The sequence below is a fragment of the Crocodylus porosus genome, unplaced genomic scaffold, assembly GCF_001723895.1.
Source record: "Crocodylus porosus isolate Cpor-Errol unplaced genomic scaffold, CroPor_comp1, whole genome shotgun sequence".
Taxonomy (NCBI): domain Eukaryota; kingdom Metazoa; phylum Chordata; order Crocodylia; family Crocodylidae; genus Crocodylus; species Crocodylus porosus.
Genome location: NW_017728925.1, coordinates 16,734,140 through 16,754,606, shown reverse-complemented (window position 1 = coordinate 16,754,606; position 20,467 = coordinate 16,734,140). Strand labels below are relative to the sequence as shown.

At 49.7% G+C, this 20,467-nt stretch overlaps 1 protein-coding gene across 2 annotated transcripts in view; it reads right to left on the bottom strand.

Moving 5' to 3' along the window:
* Positions 1 to 19,874, bottom strand: part of GSN (gelsolin) — a 32,560-nt gene extending 12,686 nt beyond the window's left edge. Inside the window, exons 1-3 of one of the 2 annotated variants that reach the window (XM_019540971.1) lie at positions 19,813 to 19,874; positions 1,796 to 1,997; positions 649 to 803 (exon numbers count right to left, since the gene is read on the bottom strand). In XM_019540971.1, the coding sequence (XP_019396516.1) occupies positions 649 to 803; positions 1,796 to 1,997; positions 19,813 to 19,845 (390 nt within the window). In that variant the 5' untranslated portion in view covers positions 19,846 to 19,874. Of the gene's footprint in view, positions 1 to 648; positions 804 to 1,795; positions 2,003 to 3,024; positions 3,042 to 19,812 lie in introns of those variants that run through there. The other variant, XM_019540972.1, reaches the window with a different exon arrangement.
* Positions 19,875 to 20,467: the final 593 nt, after the last annotated feature.

Below are 20,467 nucleotides of genomic sequence, written 5' to 3'. Positions count from 1 at the left end.
GTCAGATGATCGGCCAGTTTAGCCAGTCCTATAAATTAAAATGAATGGAAAACCCTAGGACCACGAATAAGCCAAATCTGAAAATGGAAGGAAAATCCCAGACATGGAAAAAAAAGCAGCCACTTGGCAAGAGTTTTGGCATGCAGTTGCCAATCCGTGGCTAACATGGACAGCTATGTCCCACTTGCTTGCAATGCTAGGGAAGAGGGACTCCCTAGTGCTGCTCCTCCACCTGGATGATGGATACTGAGGGACCTGAGACAGGAGGCGGGGGAGACTCAAAAATGTTGGGTGAGGGAGAGACATTAACTCCACAAAGCCTTTAAAACTCTGATTTCCAATTCCAAAGTGATCTGCTGATGCCTCAGGACACTTTCCTCCTCCTCACCCTGTCATAGAAAAATAAACCCCTGCTTTTTAAAACTACCGGGAGCCTTCCTTCCGGCGTGCTGACTCCAGCCTGGGCTTTCTCACTGGGAGTTACAGCTCCCAGCCCTGCCAATGTCGGCACACTGAAAACATCTGGGGAGGAATTTATTTCTAGCCGCTGACAAGAAGGCAAGTCTCCCTTCTCTCGCCGTGCGCAGGCTGCGGTCCCTTACGAGGCAGATCCAGCCCTGCCAAGCTGGCGGTCCGGCAGTGACGTACTTTGTACTTGATGCCGGATTTGAAGTATCCCAGAAAAGTCGAGGACTCGTGCCCTTGCACCTCTCGGTGCTGGACAGCCTTCCCCTGCAGATGTTCGTCCATTTGGACAGTGAAGATGGCGGCTGCACCGCGCTCATCCTGGGAACTGGCATCCCCTAGAAGTCAAAGGAAGACAAAGTCAGAGGAAGAGCCAGCGCAGCCTCGGCCGACCAGCTCACCTGGGCACAGGCTCTCAGAAAGAACCAGAGGGCTGGTGACCACCTTTTAGGAAGGCCTCTACCGCCGGGTGCTTTCATTATAATTAGATAAGGGACCTTCTTTCCCAAGTCTCATTTTCTTACAGTAAAGACCCAGGGTGGGACTGGCCTCAGTCTCACCAGGAGTTATAAAATCAAGTGGTCCTACCAGGCTAGTGCCACAGCAGCTCGCCCCTCGGGTCTGTCAGGAACCCTGGGCAGTCTCTGGCATGGTTTGATACCGCTAGGCCACCCATCTAACAGTGCACAGTGCTGAAACCCTGCTGATCCTCCACGTTCGCGGCACCCCCGCGTCGCGGGGCAAGGGAAGGGCCATGCTGTGCTGCCGTAGGCTGGTGCAGCATGCGAATGCAGAGCTATTTCTGTGACAGGCACCACGGTAATCTACTCTTCAACTGCAACTACACGCACACCACAGATCCAAGAGGATCACTTCAGACTTCCATCCTTCTGAGGCAGATAAATCCACCACTACATCATTTACTAAGGATGGGTCTCTAACCAAGGTCCTGTCTGCTCTGCGTGGACATTAAAATCCCATGCCTCTTTGCAAAACAGCAGAGATTTGCTCTACAGCCTTGCCCCAGTGTCTCCCTTTTCTCAGTTAAGAAGCAGGGCTACCTTCCAGCCCAGAGGTCCTGCCTGCAGGAGTGCAGCCTGCAGACAGATTTGGAAATCCTTTGGAATCAAAAGCCCTATAAGGACACAGATATGCGACTCCTAGGATGTCAGTTTTGCCTTCTATGTGCTTGTCAGGAAAAAGCCGTGTAACAGCCCCGGACTAATGAGAAAAAATATAGTTCCTGCTATCCTAGCAGCGCCGCTGAAGGACCTGCAGAGCTGCTGGCTGCAGGGAAGTGTCAGCTGCAGACACACCCGGCAGAACTCACCTAACCAGAAATGCAGGTCGTACTGCAGATTGCCACTCCGCTGCCGGATGGTGTTCAGAGCCACATAGGAATCGCCAGTGAAAAACTCCCCATACAGGTTTTTTGGCACGGGAACCAAATCGAATTTCTCAACCCTCCAGATCTGGAGGCCAGGCTCCTTCCCAGCTTTCAGGAATTCGGCGTGCTCCACCATGCTGACAGGCTGAGGGGGATACAACAGAGGTTTTCAGCTCAGCTTACGCAGCACAAAAAAGCTCGTCTCAAACGTCGCACCATTGCCGGACCCTTTATACCGCCATTCCCAGCCATGTTTGGGAGCGCCCTCTGCCTCTTGCACTGACCTCAGCTAAGAACAATCCCCAGAGGCCTTTTATTTTTCATTTCCACCCAACTCTGTTTCCTGACTTTCTTCCTTGCCAGCCTCTTCTAGCCTCTGGTCTTTGCTTTCTGTAACTTTTGCCCCGGCCATCCACCACCGCGCTGTGTTCTTTGCTGGTCAGGACTTTATTTGCATGGCAGGCTCGGGACAAGGGGATTCCCTCTCTGCCTACTGCTCTTGTATAATTGTTGCATGCAAGATGCAAGTAATAGATATTTTTGCCTTTCAGCTATACATTTTATGTGGTTTGCACAATGGCTTTCACACTTTTCCTCGAACCTATAGAAACTATTCACCTCTATGGGAAAAGGTGGGAGCCCATCGCTGGTGGGGAAGTGATCTAATAAGCCTTTCACACGCCAGTGTCTAAGACACTTGGATGCACCTCCTAGATCGGCACTTTTGCACTGCTTCTGCCTGCACATAGTTCATCACTGCTGTGCAGACTGCCCTGACATCCCTGAACCCTCCTCATTTACTGCCTTCCCCTTCCTACCTGAATTACTTGTCGGAAACAACATGCTGTTGTGCTTCATAAGAAAGAGGCTAGCATTTGGTAGCAGAATAATACTAAGAAGAAATCATCCATCCCTATTACACTCTAGATTGAGAAAGGGACTCTGTCCATCCACTACAGCATGCCTACTATGCCTTTTAGCAGTACAAGATCGTAAGGAAGAAGAAATGAAAATGGTGTTATATTACAAGCATCCAGTACTTGAGAAATGAGATAGTTCAGAGCAGTTACAGGACAAAAATCAAACTTTATGCCCAACTTGCAAGGCAAAAATGAAAAAAGCTGCAGATTGGGAAGCAGAGTAGCAAGTCAGCAGCTAAATCAATACCTAAACTGAAGTCTGACATCAAATACTTACAAAACAATATGCCCTTACAGCCCCGCTCCGCAGACAGCACCACTTAATTACTCCCAAGCTCCCAGCAAAAATCAGGAAAACGGTTTGCAGGAAGTTAAAGAGCGTGACCCTTGCAAATAGTTCCTTAACAGACAAAAGTTTTGCATGTTGAATTATATGGCCAGTCACTTACCACAGCTGAAAGCACAACAGCTGCTGTAACAAGATATCCAAGCCCTGCAATGGAGACAGAGCTCGCGCCACTCATCCCCAAAGCCATTGTGCAAAAAGCTGCGAGAAGAATACGAGTGGAGCCCTGCGTGCACCGGGACTGGAAAGGCAAGAGGGCTCTCCCTTCCTCCACACGAGCTGGGCAGCGTGGGAGCTCCTTCCTTGTCTCCCTGTCACTACAACGATGGGCTGCAGAAGCCGGGTCTTTATCACAGGCGCACACACCCAGCCCCTTAGCAATGCAGGGGCGTAGCAGGCCTAGGCACAGGCCTCTTGGAAGCTACAGAGATTCATTCTGCACAGAGTCATCTGCAGAGGCTTCATCCCAGAAGACAATAATGAAGGACAATCTGGTATTCATTACAGCAGGCCGTGCCACAGTATACAAAGAGAGTAAATATTTGCTCAGAAGGCCAGAAAGAGAAATTAAAAGGCATCCCTGGCGGAGACAAAACTTATCAGCTGAGCGTGGAAGAGGGATGGACAGCTGACGAGGTGCAGAGGAACAAAAGCGCCCTTCCAGATGGCAAGGGCTGGGAAGGAAAACATTTGTTCCCGCTGTGGTAAGCACTCATGAGTCATCTGAGGATGGAGGCGATGTGTGCTCATTTCTCTGTACAGGGACCTGGGCAAGAGGTAATATTCAGGGCACACTTTGGGCAGCCTGTACCCCAGTCTGAGCCCCTCCACAAACCAGCACGTGCTTGATTTGGGTTAGAACGGCGAGAAGCCACGCAAGAGCTGGGAAAGGGCTTCTTCCCTCGATTAACGTGGTCAGAGAGCAAGAAACTTCGAAGTCAAACACTTCCCCGGAGCTAGAAAAATACCGCTGATGCAAATCTAGCAGAAGGCAGGCTAGAGCTGCACCTTACAGACGAACTAAATCAGAGAAGTAAAGCATAAGCGTTTATAGGTAGCAGGCTTACTTCATCAGACGCTGTGAAGGGATGGCAGGAAGCAGAGCTTTCCATTTTGAAGCCCTGCTTCTCTCTATAGATCATATTCAGTTAGTCTCTGAGAGACACATATCTGCCCTGCCCTCCAGTGCGATGCCGTGAGGTTGAGTGGGGCAGCAATACGCCTGCTTCGCCCGTGCGGCGCGTGCACCAGTAAGTGAGCCTGCGAGTACGTCCACCCACTGCACCCCCGGGGATGCAGTACAGCCGTTGTGTGTCAAGTCCCTCTCCAGCAGCTCGTCTGCAATACTACAACAGCCTACTTCTGCTACTGGGTGACAGAGTCCATCCTGGAGTCCAAAGCAACAGAGACCTGTCCTGTGACGTTAAAGTTTTTGAGTTCAGATATAGCCAGTGGTCTATTTAGAGGCTCGCCACAAACATGCCGTAGTGGGGGTAACTGTTTAGGAGCTCCAACAAAGAACCTAAGGGGGTGGCAATTAATCTCTCTATATGCCCGTATTGCTGGCTAGTGTTTGGCTTTTAATGAGTCCAGAGCAAAGTTACTTGGGATCTCTCAGGAAGTCCTTAAGCAAGGGTCCAGTCCTTCTCCCACTCAAGCCTGCAGCAAACCTTCAGCTGACTGGAGTGGCGGCAAGACCAGACCCAGCTTTTGCTCCTCCCCGCGATGCACTTGAGAATCACTCGTCTCCGTTGTGCTGGAACAACGTGTATCGGCCCCTGTCTCCATGCAGATGCACAGGCTGGACAGTGACTTATTAAGCAGCGCAGATCTTGGCAAGCTCCCGCTCAGTTAATGCACCTTTTGACAATAAGCGTCAAACATAAATTTCTCTGGGAATTCTCAGATGTTAGTGGAAAATGAATACCGTGTCCTAATCTTGCTGGTATTTTTGCTCCCTGGCCAGGAAGCTCCCAGAGCATCCAGGGTCTGAAAATCATTAAAATCTGTTGAAATCCTCAGCGTTGGTCGAGTCGAGTTGAGCAATGCTGGGAAGTCAGCAGAGAATGCCTCTGCCGCTGCTGCATTTTACATTGTCCATCCGAACTAAGAGGATTTCACTGAAAAACAAGTCAGTAATTTAACTGGAAAGAAGAAGTCCTTTCTAGATGAAAAGATAGCTTCAGGCACTTATAATAAGCATTTATACAGCGTCAGGACTTTTCACAGAACCACAGTATAAAAAAAGACCTGGGATTAAAATTTTCAGGAGTGCCGAAGTGATTGAAGAGTTTTAGTCCCGTTTTCGAGGACTTCGGTTCCTGTGTCCCTAAATCATTTTTGCAAACAGAACTGAAGTCACTAGGATGTGTTGGAAATGTTCCCCTCAGTCTTCACTTGCGGGGGCTCGTGCTACCAATTAAACAAGGACAGGATGTGAACGCATCTGAAGGAAAGGGGTAGGGCCCAGAGAAAGAAACGGCAGTCGTGCAATTCATATAGTGAGCAAGTTATACGGTGCTTTTCGATAATCATTTAAGTCTGAAGGAAGGACTGTATGTAATCCTTCTGTGGATGGTCCAACCTACTCCTGCTTTCAGCAAACGTAGTTATGCAGTTAGCTCAGCTGTACACATTTGTGCTGTGGGGGTGAAGGATGCAAACATTATTACTGATATTTAGCAAAGGTCACAACAGAGACCTTACACAAGAGGAGGTCTGTGATGGAAAGTATGAAGAAAGATGTGGGCTTCAAGCAGATGTTTAGGTAACCGTCCAGATGAGCCTCAGAACTGATGCGAGGGAGAGCCAGCCTCTTACGCACAATAAATAAATAAAAAGATATTTTAGGAAAGCCAAGAGAGGTCTTGAAACACAGGCCTCAGAGCAGGCAGGGGAATTCATCTGAATGAGGCTTGGACGCTTCCAAACGAAACGGTAAGGAAAGGAGCCCGGGGTTTTGAACAAACAGTGGAAGACAACCGCCTATTGTGAAATCCAGATGTGCGATTAACATCTCAGTGAGCACGACGGAGCTGCGCGGGGATGTCTTTGAAAGGAAACCTGCCTACCGCAATAATCACAGGGATGCGCCACACTGAGAGCACAGGCCACACCAGCGTGATGGGGCCCGAGAGGTGGCAGTGATCAGAGAGCTCGGCCTGCCCGGCGCGCTCACTGCTGCGAGTGCAGGTGACCCCGTCTCTGGGCTGCTGCGGGTCTCCAAAGGAGGCTTCAGTGAACTTACTGCCCCTGGTCGGGAAGCCTGGACGCTGAAGGCTTCTGCTGGGCACCCGACAGGTCCTCTTAGCCCCCTTAGCAGAGTCGCTTCCCCTCCTGGCACCTTGCCTTATTTTCTTATTTGACTCCTTGGAAGCTTTCATTCAGGTCCCCCTGGCTCATTTAACAGCTGGCTAGTCACCACAGGCAAGTGGCAGTGCATTTACGCGATGCAGATGTTTGCCCATTAGCAGCCAAAGTGGGAACAGATGTCTCCACTTATAAAGTTACCCCATCAAAGGAGAAAAGTGCCAGATCACACCAGAAGCCTGTTGGCCCACCGAGCCCATCGCCTGGGATGTTGCGCAGGCCCTTTTAAAACCCGCCAAGGTGATGCATCTACGCCCCCTTTCAGAGACCGTCCCATGGAGTAAAGCTTTTCCTGGGATCCATCTCAAAACTTCCCTTTCGTATTTCCATCCCATTGCTTCCAATACTCCCCCTTTTGGGTCACTCCCTCCTCTTCTTCGGCCTTTCTGCTCTCCGTAACTTGGCGTGCAGCTTTGCCTCCCACTCAGTCATCACGGCACACGCCACACAACACTTGCACACCCTCCTGCCCCGCACATTATCCTTTTCTTTTCAGCGCCTTAAAATAGTTTCTCTTTCCTGAGCGCCTGCTATCTTGTCTCATGTCTCTGGCAGCAAGATACCCAGATCTGAAGACAACATGCCAGGTGAGGTCTCACCAAAGCTATATCGCCCCTCCACCGACAGATGTGAACCCGAGAATCGCACCTGCCAGCTCCCCCCTGCTCTTATCACCTTGTAAAGTGAGACACAAAGGCAATGGTTTTTCTGATGTGATTCTACCCTGGCCAAACCCTAGCCCCCTCTAATCGAAACACACCGCGCTACCCCACCCCGGGCACTGCTCACTGCTCCTCTCAGGCTATGTGACAGCTCCTTTTGAAGGCAATACTGAGTAATCTCCTGCCGCTGACAAAATGCACAACGCTACCCCGGAGGGGTGAGAAAGAAGATCGTTTTAACCAGACTCAAACCTCCGACTGTCTCAGCCACAAACATTCAGGCAGGCTCACCAGACCTGCGCAAATACTACCAGAAGCCCCTAGACTACCAGTGCTGCCAGGCCACTGCAGGCCACATCATATGCAAAAGAATAATATTAATAATAATATTAATAATATTCTAAGAGTTTCCAAAATAAAAAGTGGATCAAAACAGGATTCAGCCTTGAGCAGCTTCACTGGAATAGAATAATGGGCTATTCAATCAGCCAATTAAATATTCAGCTTTACGAAAAGCAACCCCTGGCACGCACAGTTTCTGTAAAACTATAAGGAGAGCACTTAGCTGCTTGAGTCGTTCTGGGAAGATCAGGGCTTTTAGCTGCCTTGAGGAGCAGCACGCAGAGAGGGAGGGAACAGAGAGAGAAAACTATTCCACATCTGCTTATAAATGACATTACTGGAAAAAAACCAGCATGGAAAATGGGGAAAAGCAACATGGTTTCTTTCTGCCGGTCTTCTCCACCAGGTCTTTGTGGGATCTGAAGAGCTGTCTTGCTAACCAGCCACTTCATTTTGCTTACGAGCAATTATTGCTGCGGCTCATTGGCAAGGATTAGTACTGTCACTCGCAGGCCTTTCCTTGCACAACGCAAGCGGCTGATGTCAGCAGTCTGGCACCTACACATTGTGGTGAAGGACATCAAAGCACGTGAAGTTGGCACATCGTTGCAGCTGGTTGTGCGTGCCCGCCTCGGGACTGACATAGCCCCAACCCGCCAACAGCACTGCTCTGGGCCGCTGCGGAAACGTCCTCCCGCTACGCGGCTAGAGCGGGCGCAGAGCCATCCTGGCGCTTGCACGAAAGGCCAGGAGCGCTCTTGCAGGCTCCCGGCTTTGCTTTGCTTTCAAAAGAACAAAAATTAATTCCTCTTTGATTGGTGGCGTCTTCCCTCCCTCCCTCCCCACAGCCCGCGAGTCCTTAGCCTCGGCAGCAAAGAACCCCGTTGAAAATCAGCGGGCATCTGAGTCTTGGGGAAAAACCCTTGGTACCAATAACGCAAACAGACCCACAATGTGGGCAAACAGGGGTTGAACACCCTGGTCAACGTGTGACCACAGGCAGTCGGAGCTGGCTACCCTGAGGCGATGCTGCCGGAAGAAAACTGCATCCTAGGGAAGGCCGTCAGCATTTTCTAGAGATGAACTGTGTTGCTGCATCTGCACTCTTGCTTTCCTACCACCTTGATCAGGAGACGACCGATCCTAACGGACCAGGACCCGCCCCTGGGGAGACGCGCCAGCCTGACGGGACGCCCCAGCTCTCTGTCCGAGTCCAAAGGTTACCGCTGCAATGGAGATTTCTGCAAACATCCCTGGGGGGGGGAGGCAGCGTGACAAAGATTCAACTCCTACGTGCCCTACTGAACAGGAGTTCGTGGTCCAGGACATCTACGAGCAGCAAAAACTTCCCAAGCGCATCTGCTCCTCTTCTTCCCTGAAGGCCTGTGCCTGCCTCTGCACGCACCCTTTTCCGTCTTTCTCCCTGCTCCGGGGCAGGCGCGGAGACGTGGGGCACTGGGGCCGGAGCAAAGGCGCGTTCTGGGGGAAGCGTTCGGGGCTAGCCTGGCTCAGGGAGGCCCTGGGTGCACCCAGCTGCTGGCGGAGTGCAACACACACCGCCCTGCACCTGCCTGGCCCTGGAGCCAGTGCCGGCCCCACCTCTTCCTCATCCCCCCGGGGCAAGAGGCACCCGGTCCCCAGCTGGCTTGAATCACTTCAAGGAAATGACTCTGCGTGTGCATTAAAAGCTGAAACCCGGGCATTTCTGGCTTTGGTCAGAACATTTTGCAAATTACTCACAGTTGGTTAACCTCCTGGTTCGTGTTTTCTATCGTCCCAAAGCATCTCGCTTTACGATAAATGGGGAGGGAAGACTTCATTAGGTAGCTGCATAAACAGCTTTGCACTTTTTTGGAAGTTCATTTTTCCCCCCTTCTGAGCCTCATGAAATATTTACCAGTCTCTCTGTAGTTACCCCGAGATAAATTTTAGAGAGTAATTAGAGAGTAATTTTAAAGATCTCAGGTATAGTAACTTTTTTTTACCAAGCACTGTCTTGTCGGGGGTTTTTTGCTTTAAAAATAGTGGCTGCTGCTCCTCCGATACCAAGAACTTCCTATTGCCGTAAGCTCTCTGCTGCCTTTTACAGTCTTTTTACCTGAAAAAGCCTTATTCTTGGCACATCCCTTCCTTCTCAGGTTGCAAGTCTACATACACATTTTACAAGATCATTGTTCCTCTGGACACAAGGGAGAGCAGTGTTGCATGGAACCATTACTGGGAATAACCTCTGGCTGGCTTCACAGGCTTTTTGTCTGCAGGCATATGCTGCTTTGCGCGCGTACAATAGCTGCTGGCATAAAAGGCGCACGCAATGAGAAGGGCATGCACCCTGCCGCCCCGACTCCCGAAGCTCCTGGCCTAAGTACAGACAATCAAAAAGCCTGAGGCTGAACCGATTCAGTCTTCGCAGGCTAGTGTGAACTGTGTAGACTGAATCGATCCGCAAGTGAACAGACATTCGCTTGCTGTCGCATGCCTGCAGTGGCTCAGGCCAAAGCCGGGGCTAGAGCACGCCGAACCTAGCCTGCCCAGGGAGGTGCAAAGCAACCTGGGATTCTGGGGGACTCTGTGAGTTAAACTGAATCTGGAGGGGCTTTGGGACAGAAGTTCGATAAGCTGATTTAACCTAAAGCAGTTATATCTGATACTGCATCCATCCAAATGTATCTTAAACCAATTTTGGCCATTTTGAAAGCAGTTTATGTGCACTGAACTTCTGTTGGGCTACACATCTGAATCAGTTTCCGATCACTTATATCGGTTTCTGTGTAACTTCTGTCCCTAGCCCCGAAGACTCCCAACTGCAGTTAATAAACTGACTGTGATGGAATAACAGAAAACTATGGCAAGCATCGAGATACATCTAGCCTGGGCAACAGTATTATAATCCCACTTCTAGGCAGGTTCAAGATTTAGGATGTGATGATACTGATAATACTCTCTTTTTCCCAAGTTCTCTGCAGAGCTGTAAAAGGTTAAACAAAACATAATACATTTGCACAAATTGTAAGAATTTATATCTTGAGCTCAGCAAAGCATCTCTGTGGCTCCAGATAAATTCTGTGTCATCTCCCAAGGCAAGATTGTGGGAGAGGTCAATTCAGGAAACATTAGCAACGCTAGATCTGCATGTTGAAAACAAATGTCCTCTTTATTTCTTTGGGGCTTCTTGTCAAGTTAGCATACAGCATGAGTGAAAGTCCCTGAAAACCCAGATTGTGGGTTGTTAGCTTCATCACTAAGGTGAGAAGTATTAAAAACACCCGAAGTGATAGTTGGCTTGTTAGTCTTAAGGCAACCCTAAATTCATACACCATGCAAGACCAAACACCCCTCTGAGAGGCTAGCAACAAAGCGTGTGTAGGGCTGGGCTGGGCAAAGCAGACTTTTGCATTCATAGATTTGATGTTCCAGCACTCGTTTTGACTAAAGCAGAGCAGCCTGGTAAGAAAGGCAGATATTATGATTCACGCTGTTCCCCAACGCCACTTGTCTGCATTCTGACTCACCGATCTGTCTACTAAAGAGAGGCAGCTAGCCCTGCTAGTCTGAAGAGGGGCAGAAGGCAAGGGAGTCTTGCACCTTTATAGACGCAATCAGAGATGTATAGCATGAGCTCTTCGAAGCAGAGAGAGGGCCTATTAAACACACAAAGCTAAGGCTCCCCGCTCTGAAGCAGCTCTGTGGAGGCGCACCGGGAGCAAACTGGGGCACGAGGGAAGAATCGGACCTGGCGTAAGCGTCCCAGATCAAGCCACAGGACGAGCACGCCCATCTGGCACAATTACAATTACAAGAATCTGCTGATGCCACCAACTGCGTAAAAAGCCCAACCCTGCCGGGGAGCTCAGCCATGCCCATGAACATCCAGACGGCGTACCACTACGGGTTGTGGGAAATCAGCTGCTTGCCTTTATTTGTGAGCAAAACAAGAGTCCTGAACTGCATTCAGTTCTAAATCAGTGCTTACATGCTGACTAGACACACGCTCTATTCTTCGCTTAAAGACTTGCTAAGAGACGCATAAAAGGCATGACAGGATACATAACACACGGACCAGTAGGTTTGACCGGCTTGGTGAAACTGAACTGAAACAGGAAAGCAAAACCTCTTTAGAGCAAGATAAGTTGTGATAAGAGAAGAAAGGCTGCTTTGGCGCTTTTGGGCGTCTCAGTGTTGGCAGAGGAGGCGTTCTGGAGACGGACGGAGAAGACCCGGCATCCTTGCGCAAGCCGGGATTCTGCGAGGACAGGGTTTCACGCGCACAGATGCGCTCGGTCCGCGCCACCCCGGTAACCACCCCTGCGTTCGGAAGCGGGGAGAGCTGGCGAGGCTCGTTCGCTCGTCTTCTCTACCTCGTGTGAACAGCTATGCGCCCAGACCGGCAACATCTCACCCCAGCGCTGCAAGAATAGAAACAGGACCAAAAATACAGACACCTAGAAGAAAAGGGCTCCGATGCAAAGGTGCTGCTGCTGAAAGGGGGAGAAACAAAACGGCACATTCAGCACCTTTGAAAACACACCTGTTTGCGAATCCTCAAATGAAGCTGCCTCAAATCGGTGGTCACCTTGGACCCAACTGATTTGCTCAAGGTTACACGGGGAGAACGTGGCCGAACCTGAGGAGAGAACGTGGCCCCCAACTCATAGGCCTGTGCTTTAGCATCAAGATGCTCTTCCCTCCCTTACGGCTCGATGGGCATGCTGCTTCTTCACGCATTTCTGTAGTGAACACCAAATCCTCTACCCTTATCTTCAATCATGAAACACATAGTCTTCAATATGTGGATTACCAGAAAAAGCAGCCTAGGACCTGGGTGCATGCAAAGACCCCCGAGTCTACACACATGCCAGTTATTCTGCTCTCCCAAAGTGTGTGCATTTAAATCCATTCAAAACCACTTGCCCCTCAATAGAGTGGAAATAACATCTCGCTCTACAGGCCATGTTCTCCAAAGGGGAGGAGGCCTCGCTATTTCACAAGGACGAGGTCGGTTTTTTGGGGGTTTTTGCACGCTCACAGTAAATATATTAGAGGAGAATTTGGTTAGTAGCTTAGTAGATTTTTGTTGCAGACGGATTATGCATGTCTGACCTAGATATGAACAATCCAACGTGCAGAGAATAGCTGATGTCTTAAAGGAATACCCATGCAACCACTGAGCTACAACTCTGCACATTAAAAGCACGTGCCCCTTAGAGCCCCGTAGAGCATGGGCCACCCAAAGACGAGGGGGCAGTCTCAAAATCTTGTCGGTGGGAGGTGATGTGCCAAGGTTGTGCTCACGGTGAGCTGCAGAGAAACCAGACGACATTCGTTCCTCCAGCCCACAGACACACAGCAGGAGCAGGGGCAGTGTCTGCCAACCCTGGATAACTATTTTTTTCCTTTTACAGTCGAGCTGGCAAGGGTCTGCACCAAAACTCTTGTTGCATTCATCAGGCCTATGACTAAATGAAGGATAAAGGCATAATAATGCCCAGAGACAAGGGAAAAGAGGTGTTTGCAGTTGAAGGGTAAAATGCTGCCCACAGACGGCCTAAGGCAGGACCCTCCGTGTGACTGGAGCATTAAACACCAAACCGATCACTGCAGGCTGTCCAGCTGTCAGCAAGCCACCGCTATTCCTCCATCGGGGCAAGAGCAGTATAAGCAAATGTCAGTCTCTACAAGAACCGTACGGGATTAAAAGCACTTAGATGTCACCGTCTTTTTGCACTGGGGTGCAGGAAGCCCACTCACCGATGCAGCAGGGTCTCAGGGTGCCTGTGCCTTACCCCGCTAGTGCCAGCGGCAGCTGGTCCAGCTGAGCGTGGAGGAGACACGAGGTAAGACTGGATTTATACAAATGGCTAACTTCATTAAGCTTGAGCCTATACATATATGTTTGAAACCAAAAACAAGTGTAGTAAAGGAGAGATGAAATGAGCAGGAGACGTGGGGTGAGAATTAAAACAGTCGCCGTACATACTAGGCGGCTACATGTAGGTTTTGGGTTGTTCATCCAAATACAATCAAATTCGCGAGGTCCTAACCTAGGCACAAGGGATCCTTTGGGTTCATCCTCCCTGCCTTTGCTTCAGTATCTTCCTTCCCCCAAAATGGAGCAGGATTCACCCCATCGGGTGAGAAGTTTGATGTAAGCCCACACCACAGACAGCCTCCCGTTCTGAAGCAGACGCTCCTGAAACAACTGCAGATCCACGTTAACAAGCACGTCAACAGAGCGCAATGCACAGGGCCTTTGGCCACGACCGAGAAGGGTTTTATGTCTGGTTCTCTCCCTGATTGTCCGTGTGGCAGGTTAGTTGTGTGTCATGCTCCTCTCCCTCTCTGCCAAGGCTGTAAACTGCTCAGGTTGGGATCGGTAGCGTCGAAGTGATGTTGTAGCCAGGATGCTCCAGGAAATACATGAGAAACAAGGACTTTCATAGAGGATACTTTTTATTGGACTAACTGCAGGGCTGGGATAGACTCAGACCAGCATCTGAGTACCGCAGTGGCCTTCCCTAGGTCTTGGGGCTGCTGTTTGCTTCTCCCCGAGAGGGGGGATTGGGAGATTGTCTCTTGCTGCGTTTGTACAAGGAGGCCTCTAAGCTCATACAAGCAGCAGTATCTGGTTTAGACCTGATCCTGCAAGTTAGCTTCAGCTAATCTCTATAGCTGTTGGCTTATCACACAGAAATAGAGTTAAACCTTTCCAGGGACGGAGGAAGAGGTTTAACATGGCTCTAAGCCTCCTGAGCACAAACATTTGCTAGCCCATTTTTCCCCGTGCTGAAATAGTTCGGACAATGCTGAATGGCAGGAACGCCAGAAGAGACCGCACATCTCTTCTGTAGAGCAATACGAGCACTGCCACGGCCCAGGCATGCTGCCATGACACGTAAGTTAGTATTTGCATGCAGTTATCAAGATACAAAGAACTGTATCAGTATTGTTCTTCTCTTCTCATGAGACAGCTCAGGCACAATGATGGCAGTAACCATCCACATCTTGAGAAGTCAGACCTGGGATGCTTGTTCACCTCCAAAACCAATCTGCTCCAATGCCGCCGGGCCCTTTTCCTCTTTGTGAGCCAGCTACTAGAGGGCAATATCATTAGCATACAGCCCTACGCAACTATGCGACACATACAGCATGTTGCACAGCCCCTTACCATAGCAAGGTACGTGAAGTCCTCGGTGTGGTCATTTAAACAGGCCGTTCCTTTCTTAAAAAAGGATGCAGACTCATGGAGTCGAGGAAGCAAAAGTGTGGTCAAAGCCTTGCTGTAGTTCTCACTGTGGGACCTCCATACAAGCTGAAAGAGTTTGCTTCCTCTGGATGATTCACTTTCTCCAGTTTTAAGGATTTCGTTTTGTAGCTATATTTTGTGTGTGTGTGTGTGGAAATGTTCAGTAAGCCCATATGTTTAAACTTTGTCTTTGGATGGTTTCCCACTGACTCACTGACTGGTTCCTAATATAGACAAACGATGCTCTCTCTCTCTCGGTGGTTGTGCACGGGGTAGAAATCTCCATGTCTGAAACCAGTTTGCATTCTTCGGGCTTTTACAGGGGGAAGAAAGGGTCAAAAGCCCAGCTCATTACAGAGGGGGAAACTATCTTTCCACTACGAAAGTTCAAAGAAAGGCAGTTTTCTTTTACAGTCCATAGCAGCCAGTTCTCGTCCATCTTTGATCATCGTTTCTCTGAATGTTACCAGTTTGAATATCCTGGATCACAGAGATACGGGTACCATCCACATGGGAAAACCTAAAGTTATTCTCCAGAATCAACAGGTGCAAGTACACAGGCCCTAGTCCTTCTCCTACCCCCAGTAGTAGGCAGGGTAGATTTGCACTTTATAGACTAACTACAACATGCGTGCGTGTGTTTATAACACAAGCTTTCATGAGCTGAAGCTCACTTCAGGTGCTGTGAAAGGCTGTGCACATAAGTTGCATACCTAGGTAGGGAATGCCCCAGGAATTTGCTGTTTGTAAGGCACTAGTACACCTCCTGCCTCCCCTCGTGCAATATTCATACAACAGAGATGCTTGCCCTAAGAGCCCAGTATCTTCACTACCCAGACTTCCAACTTTTGAGAAAACAAAAGGTAACAGAACAGGAAATTGTTCTGATAAAACTCTGGACACGAGCACTTTGAAAATACGTGTGGGTACACCTGAGCAAAACACTAACGTGCCCTAGGATTTAGTGTCTCCATCGGTGCAGCCAGAAGGCACCGACACACCAGCTCATTTGCTAGTATGTCTGTTAATGAATCATCCTGAAATCCAGTCCCCCTACCACTTGCACAGGTACCATAATAAAAACAGCATTCTGTCACCAGGACAAGTAGGGATTTCGATCGGCACAACGGGTACCAGTATCCTGGCACTTTCCGGCCAGAACTGCGCCTCTGTGCGTGTTCCTACAGGACCCTGTAACAGGCTGGGCCCTGACTCCATCGCAGCTCCCTGACGCAAACGCAATAGGAGAATGAACGAATGAATATGCTGGAGCAAGCACCTGCCGAACCGAGACTATCTGAGGGTACGTGTTAGCACGGCAGCACGGTCACAGGAAGCAGAGTGATCTAGCAGCATGCCAATAGCTAAATAAAGGCCTGATGAGCGTGCTTTGCCAGTCAATGCTGCTGTCAGGCGTCCAGATAGCACGATGTGATGTAAATACTGTGCGCCTGCCAACACACACGACCTTTCGGGAAGCAGAGAGGAAGCAGGAGGATGCCCCGAGAAATCCAGCCCCTACCTGACATGGAGCCGGGTCAGAGGCTTGCTCATGGATTCGTTTTGCTTTTATTCCCTTTTTCCTAAGAAAAATCCCTTTGCCCCTAGCCTTTGCAGAGCTGCTGCGCTCGGCATTCAACCAAGCGGCCACGCTGTGAGGGCGGCAGGGCGGGCATGGGGGTAATACACTCCATTTGGTTTCTCTTCTTTTATCTCACCCTCCACATTTTCAGCCTTTGCTGTAATACGGGCGGTTTTCCGGCTAGCGGATTATTTTAGGCAGACAGGCAGCTCTCGCTTGAACGAACCCTGCAGGCCGTGCAAAGCCTGCCACCCTGCCGCGCAGCAGCACGACGCCTCCGTGTTTGGAGAAAGAGGGAGGGAAAGACATTAACCGGCTCCTTTTTTATGGTGACAGCCCTCCAAGCTGGAACAAGACGCTTCACGGAGACAAAGCCCCGAAGGAAGCAGAACGGGAGCCTGAAAACAGAGCGCTTGTCTGGGGCCTGCTGGTCCGGGGAGAGGGGCGGGCGGGCTGCAGGCTGGTTTGAAATAGTAAGACGGATTGTTTTATTGACGGGAATTCAGCTGTTGCACTTCCTCAAATGGCCGCACCTTGCCCTGAGCACCGTATTTAAGGGCTATTATCTTCTTACGGGCATTATTTGGTGGGGTGGGGGAGAGCCTGCCCTTTCACAAGAAAAATGTTTCGAATGGAAAGCCAAGACCTAGACAACATCCCGGGGACTGTTTGCCCGGTCCTCCGTTTGACAACTGAAACAGCAGATCAAGCATTTGTTTGCACCCAGGAGCCTCTGAATCTATATTCCCTTTATGGCAAGACTGATAACCATATTAAGCCTTTCTTCCCTACACCTTTTTCGCTTCCCAAAAAAGCTTATTTTCATGGTTTTATCTGGACCACTAGTGGATCTACTTAATGAACCACTAACAGAGAGACTGAGAAGACTGGGACACTGCTGTTGAGAGGGAAAAAGTAAGAGAAGATATGAGAGAAGTAGACAAAACGATGAATATACCAAACAGGTTACAAGTGTGTCCCGCTCTCATCAAACGAGAGGAAGGGGACAGGCACTTCACATTTAAAAGCAGCGCATAAACAACGTGGGGATAATTTCTTGTATAAAATGGATTCAACCCGTCAAACTCGTTGCCACAAGGCATTTTTGAGTCATGAATTTCAAGGGAGCCCTAAAGGATTGGAAATGCATATTCTAACCCATTGTTTTGCGTTTTTGTTCAAATAATTAGGAAGGGGAGAAAAACCTCATGCTTCGGGGCATAAGCCAACATGTAAGTAATGGGAGTTGGCTGACTATAAAACTTCCCCTTTACACAAGTTATTGCAAAAATTTATCAAAGCTTCTTGCCCCTCCCCTGAACATAACCGAATATTGGCCGCTATCTGAGACAGGTCACAAAACCAGATCGTTTTCGAGGCGCTCCTAAATGCTGGAAGAAGAAGCATAAACCAAGAGAATCTTTCTGCGCTGTCCAGTAATTACACCGGCTCCTTTTAATTAACCAGAGCTGCAATTCCCTTCAGCATATAATTTAAAAATTTCAGTGGCTTAAATGTAACCAACTCACTCCTGTGCCATTTCAGAAACATCATTTCTGTAGACAGAAGGGCTCCAAAATAAAACCAGGCCTACGCTGGTGTGTGTGCTTGCCCAGCTCTTCCAGATGACAGCTACTGATTAGCGGCACTGATGTCGCAGCTCGGAAGATAAATTGGAAAGATCACACTTGGAAAATGAGCTAAAAAAACCTACTGTAAACAGTGAGTACACTGACAGCTATTTTAAGGAATAGCTTCCTTCCCTCCACCACTGCATAGATCAGATCGTGTCCCGAACTGCGCGCGCGCACACTCACAAACTCACACGCACGCAATCAGCATCCTATGTCAACGCACAAAGCGATGCTTGCTCGAGGCGGTTCTTTCAAATATTAAATATTAATCGCTGCCTTCTGTATGGCATCAGGTTTTACGATTTTGTTAGCTTTTCTCCTTTTATAGCAGCAAGGCTGAACTCAGTCACGCTGGCAGACACAATGACAGCTTGCGAGCTGCCAATATTGACTTATAAACGTACAGAACATATCTAGGAAAACAGGGCCTTGTATGCAAAGGTGTTAGACAACCTGCTTTTCAGACAGAGGTAGCAGCGCCATCTCTAGTTAACACGGTAAGGACCATGGAGCGAGCGTGTGACACACCTGGTGCATCGCCCTGCTAGTAGCCAGGACGCACGGAGGATGCCGGCCGGTTCCTGGAGTGCGAGTAACACACCTATTCCTCTAGCTCAGCGGGCACGGCTCTGTGCTTCGGTGATGCCAGGACTAGGTGCAAATGCTGCTCGTGCTACCCGATTGGCATTGGTACGGTAAGATAATGGTGAAATAAACCCATGTCTTCTTGCCTTGCCACTGAGATAGGGTCAAGGCTGGTTCGCTGGCTCCATTATATTATCCTTAGCACGTTGATCACCGACAGGCTGCAGAAGATTTCGGGCTTCACGGTGATTCATGCATTTTACAAGTCAGCTTTATGCAGAAGCTTTGCAAAGAGGGGGATACGAACCTTATTCCCACTAAAACTGCCCGGGAGCTGGGCACCTCATAGCCAGCCGAGTATGGCAGTACCTTCTGCTATCACTGTCACGAACCTATTAACATTTCACTTTCACACTAGCAGATGAAGTGGCATGACTGAGGAGGCAGGACTACGCTCCACACCCATTTGGGCCTACCGAAGTTTCCAGTTATGACACATTATCTTCACACTGAGATCCAGCGAGCCCTGCGGCACGATTCCCACTGACTCAGCAAGAGCAGGATCCGATCCGGCTGATACAGATTAACCCTTTAAACCAAGCTTTGCTCAGTTTTGAGTGCTGAGGACTCAGTGGGCTGCATTCTTACCACGAGGCGTGGAGATCACAGGGTGGAGTCCGCACTAGACCGTGAGATTTATACTCAGTGCGTACTCTGCCAGGCTGCACAAGTGCAGCTGAAATGCTAGACGCCGTCGGGCGGAGATGTTAAACTGGGATCCCTTCTGCTTCCCGCCGACAGCTGCGCAGGTAAAAGTTAGACAATCGCATGGTACTTTACAGAAGGGACCAAGGAATACAGTTTCTCCAGGGCAGGATTAAGGAAACAGGTCGTGATATCTGAGGTTGTGAGGACTACTCCAGGGCTGCTTCGTTGGCCTAGACAGCCATTGCAAGAAAGAGTATTTAACTTGTTATTTTGTTAAGACAGTTTGGGAAACCTGGAGGATGAGAGATGCCAGAAGAGCCCCCGTTCTAATCCAGGGTAGGAGCGCCCTGCGCCGAGCCATGCCATCTGCCCACAGAGGCCCATTTATTGCCAATAAACTTGCATCATGCATAAAGCTGGCCAGGAAGACTGCAAGAACGGCAGCTGTCAGTCAGAGGACTAGCAGATTTGGGAAGAAGGATGCCAGGATCCTTGTTAGCAGAGTTGGATTTTTACATCCAAAAGCAAGTTAACATTCAAAGCAGTTTATTCAAAGAGGATCTACTTACTAATGAGGCCTCCTTGAAACAAGTCATCCCCATAATTTTTTTAACACTCTTCCTAGGAAACATTTTAAATAGGTTTAAGTGTCTGCAATTTTTGAATTTCTGTTCAAATAGTGCTTTCAAAATATATTAATCCAGGCAACAAAGTAAACAAACCAAGTCCCCCTATTCCCAGCAGTAACGTGAAGAGACTTGTGCTATTTTTACCAGTCTGGCACATGTCCTAAATCAGAGGAGGAGAAGCCTCGGCCAGCTGCACAGCACTGCCCAGCCGCCCATCCAGTCTGCACAGGCTGCGTACCGACCGGGTCTCCAAGAAGAGCAACGGGAAGCTCCGTCAGGACTTCTCCGTCTGCTTTCATCGGGGTGCTTTTGGCTGTGTGCAAGCCAAACCTCCCTCCGCCGGGCAGCGAAACGCTGCCAGCCATGTACAGCGACAGCTCCCAGCCATAAATAAAGCCGGCTCCCCGGACGGCGGGAGCCGGCAGAGGTGTGACTTACCCGAACTCCCCTCTCTCGCGCGCTCCCGCTGATCTGTGCGGCGGCAGCGGCGCGGGGCTCGCGCGGGGCCGGGCTGCCTGGGCTGGCGGCGTGCGAGGACACGTCCCACCCGCCCCACGTCACTTCTCCTTCCCACAGGCGAGTCAGTGCCCCACCC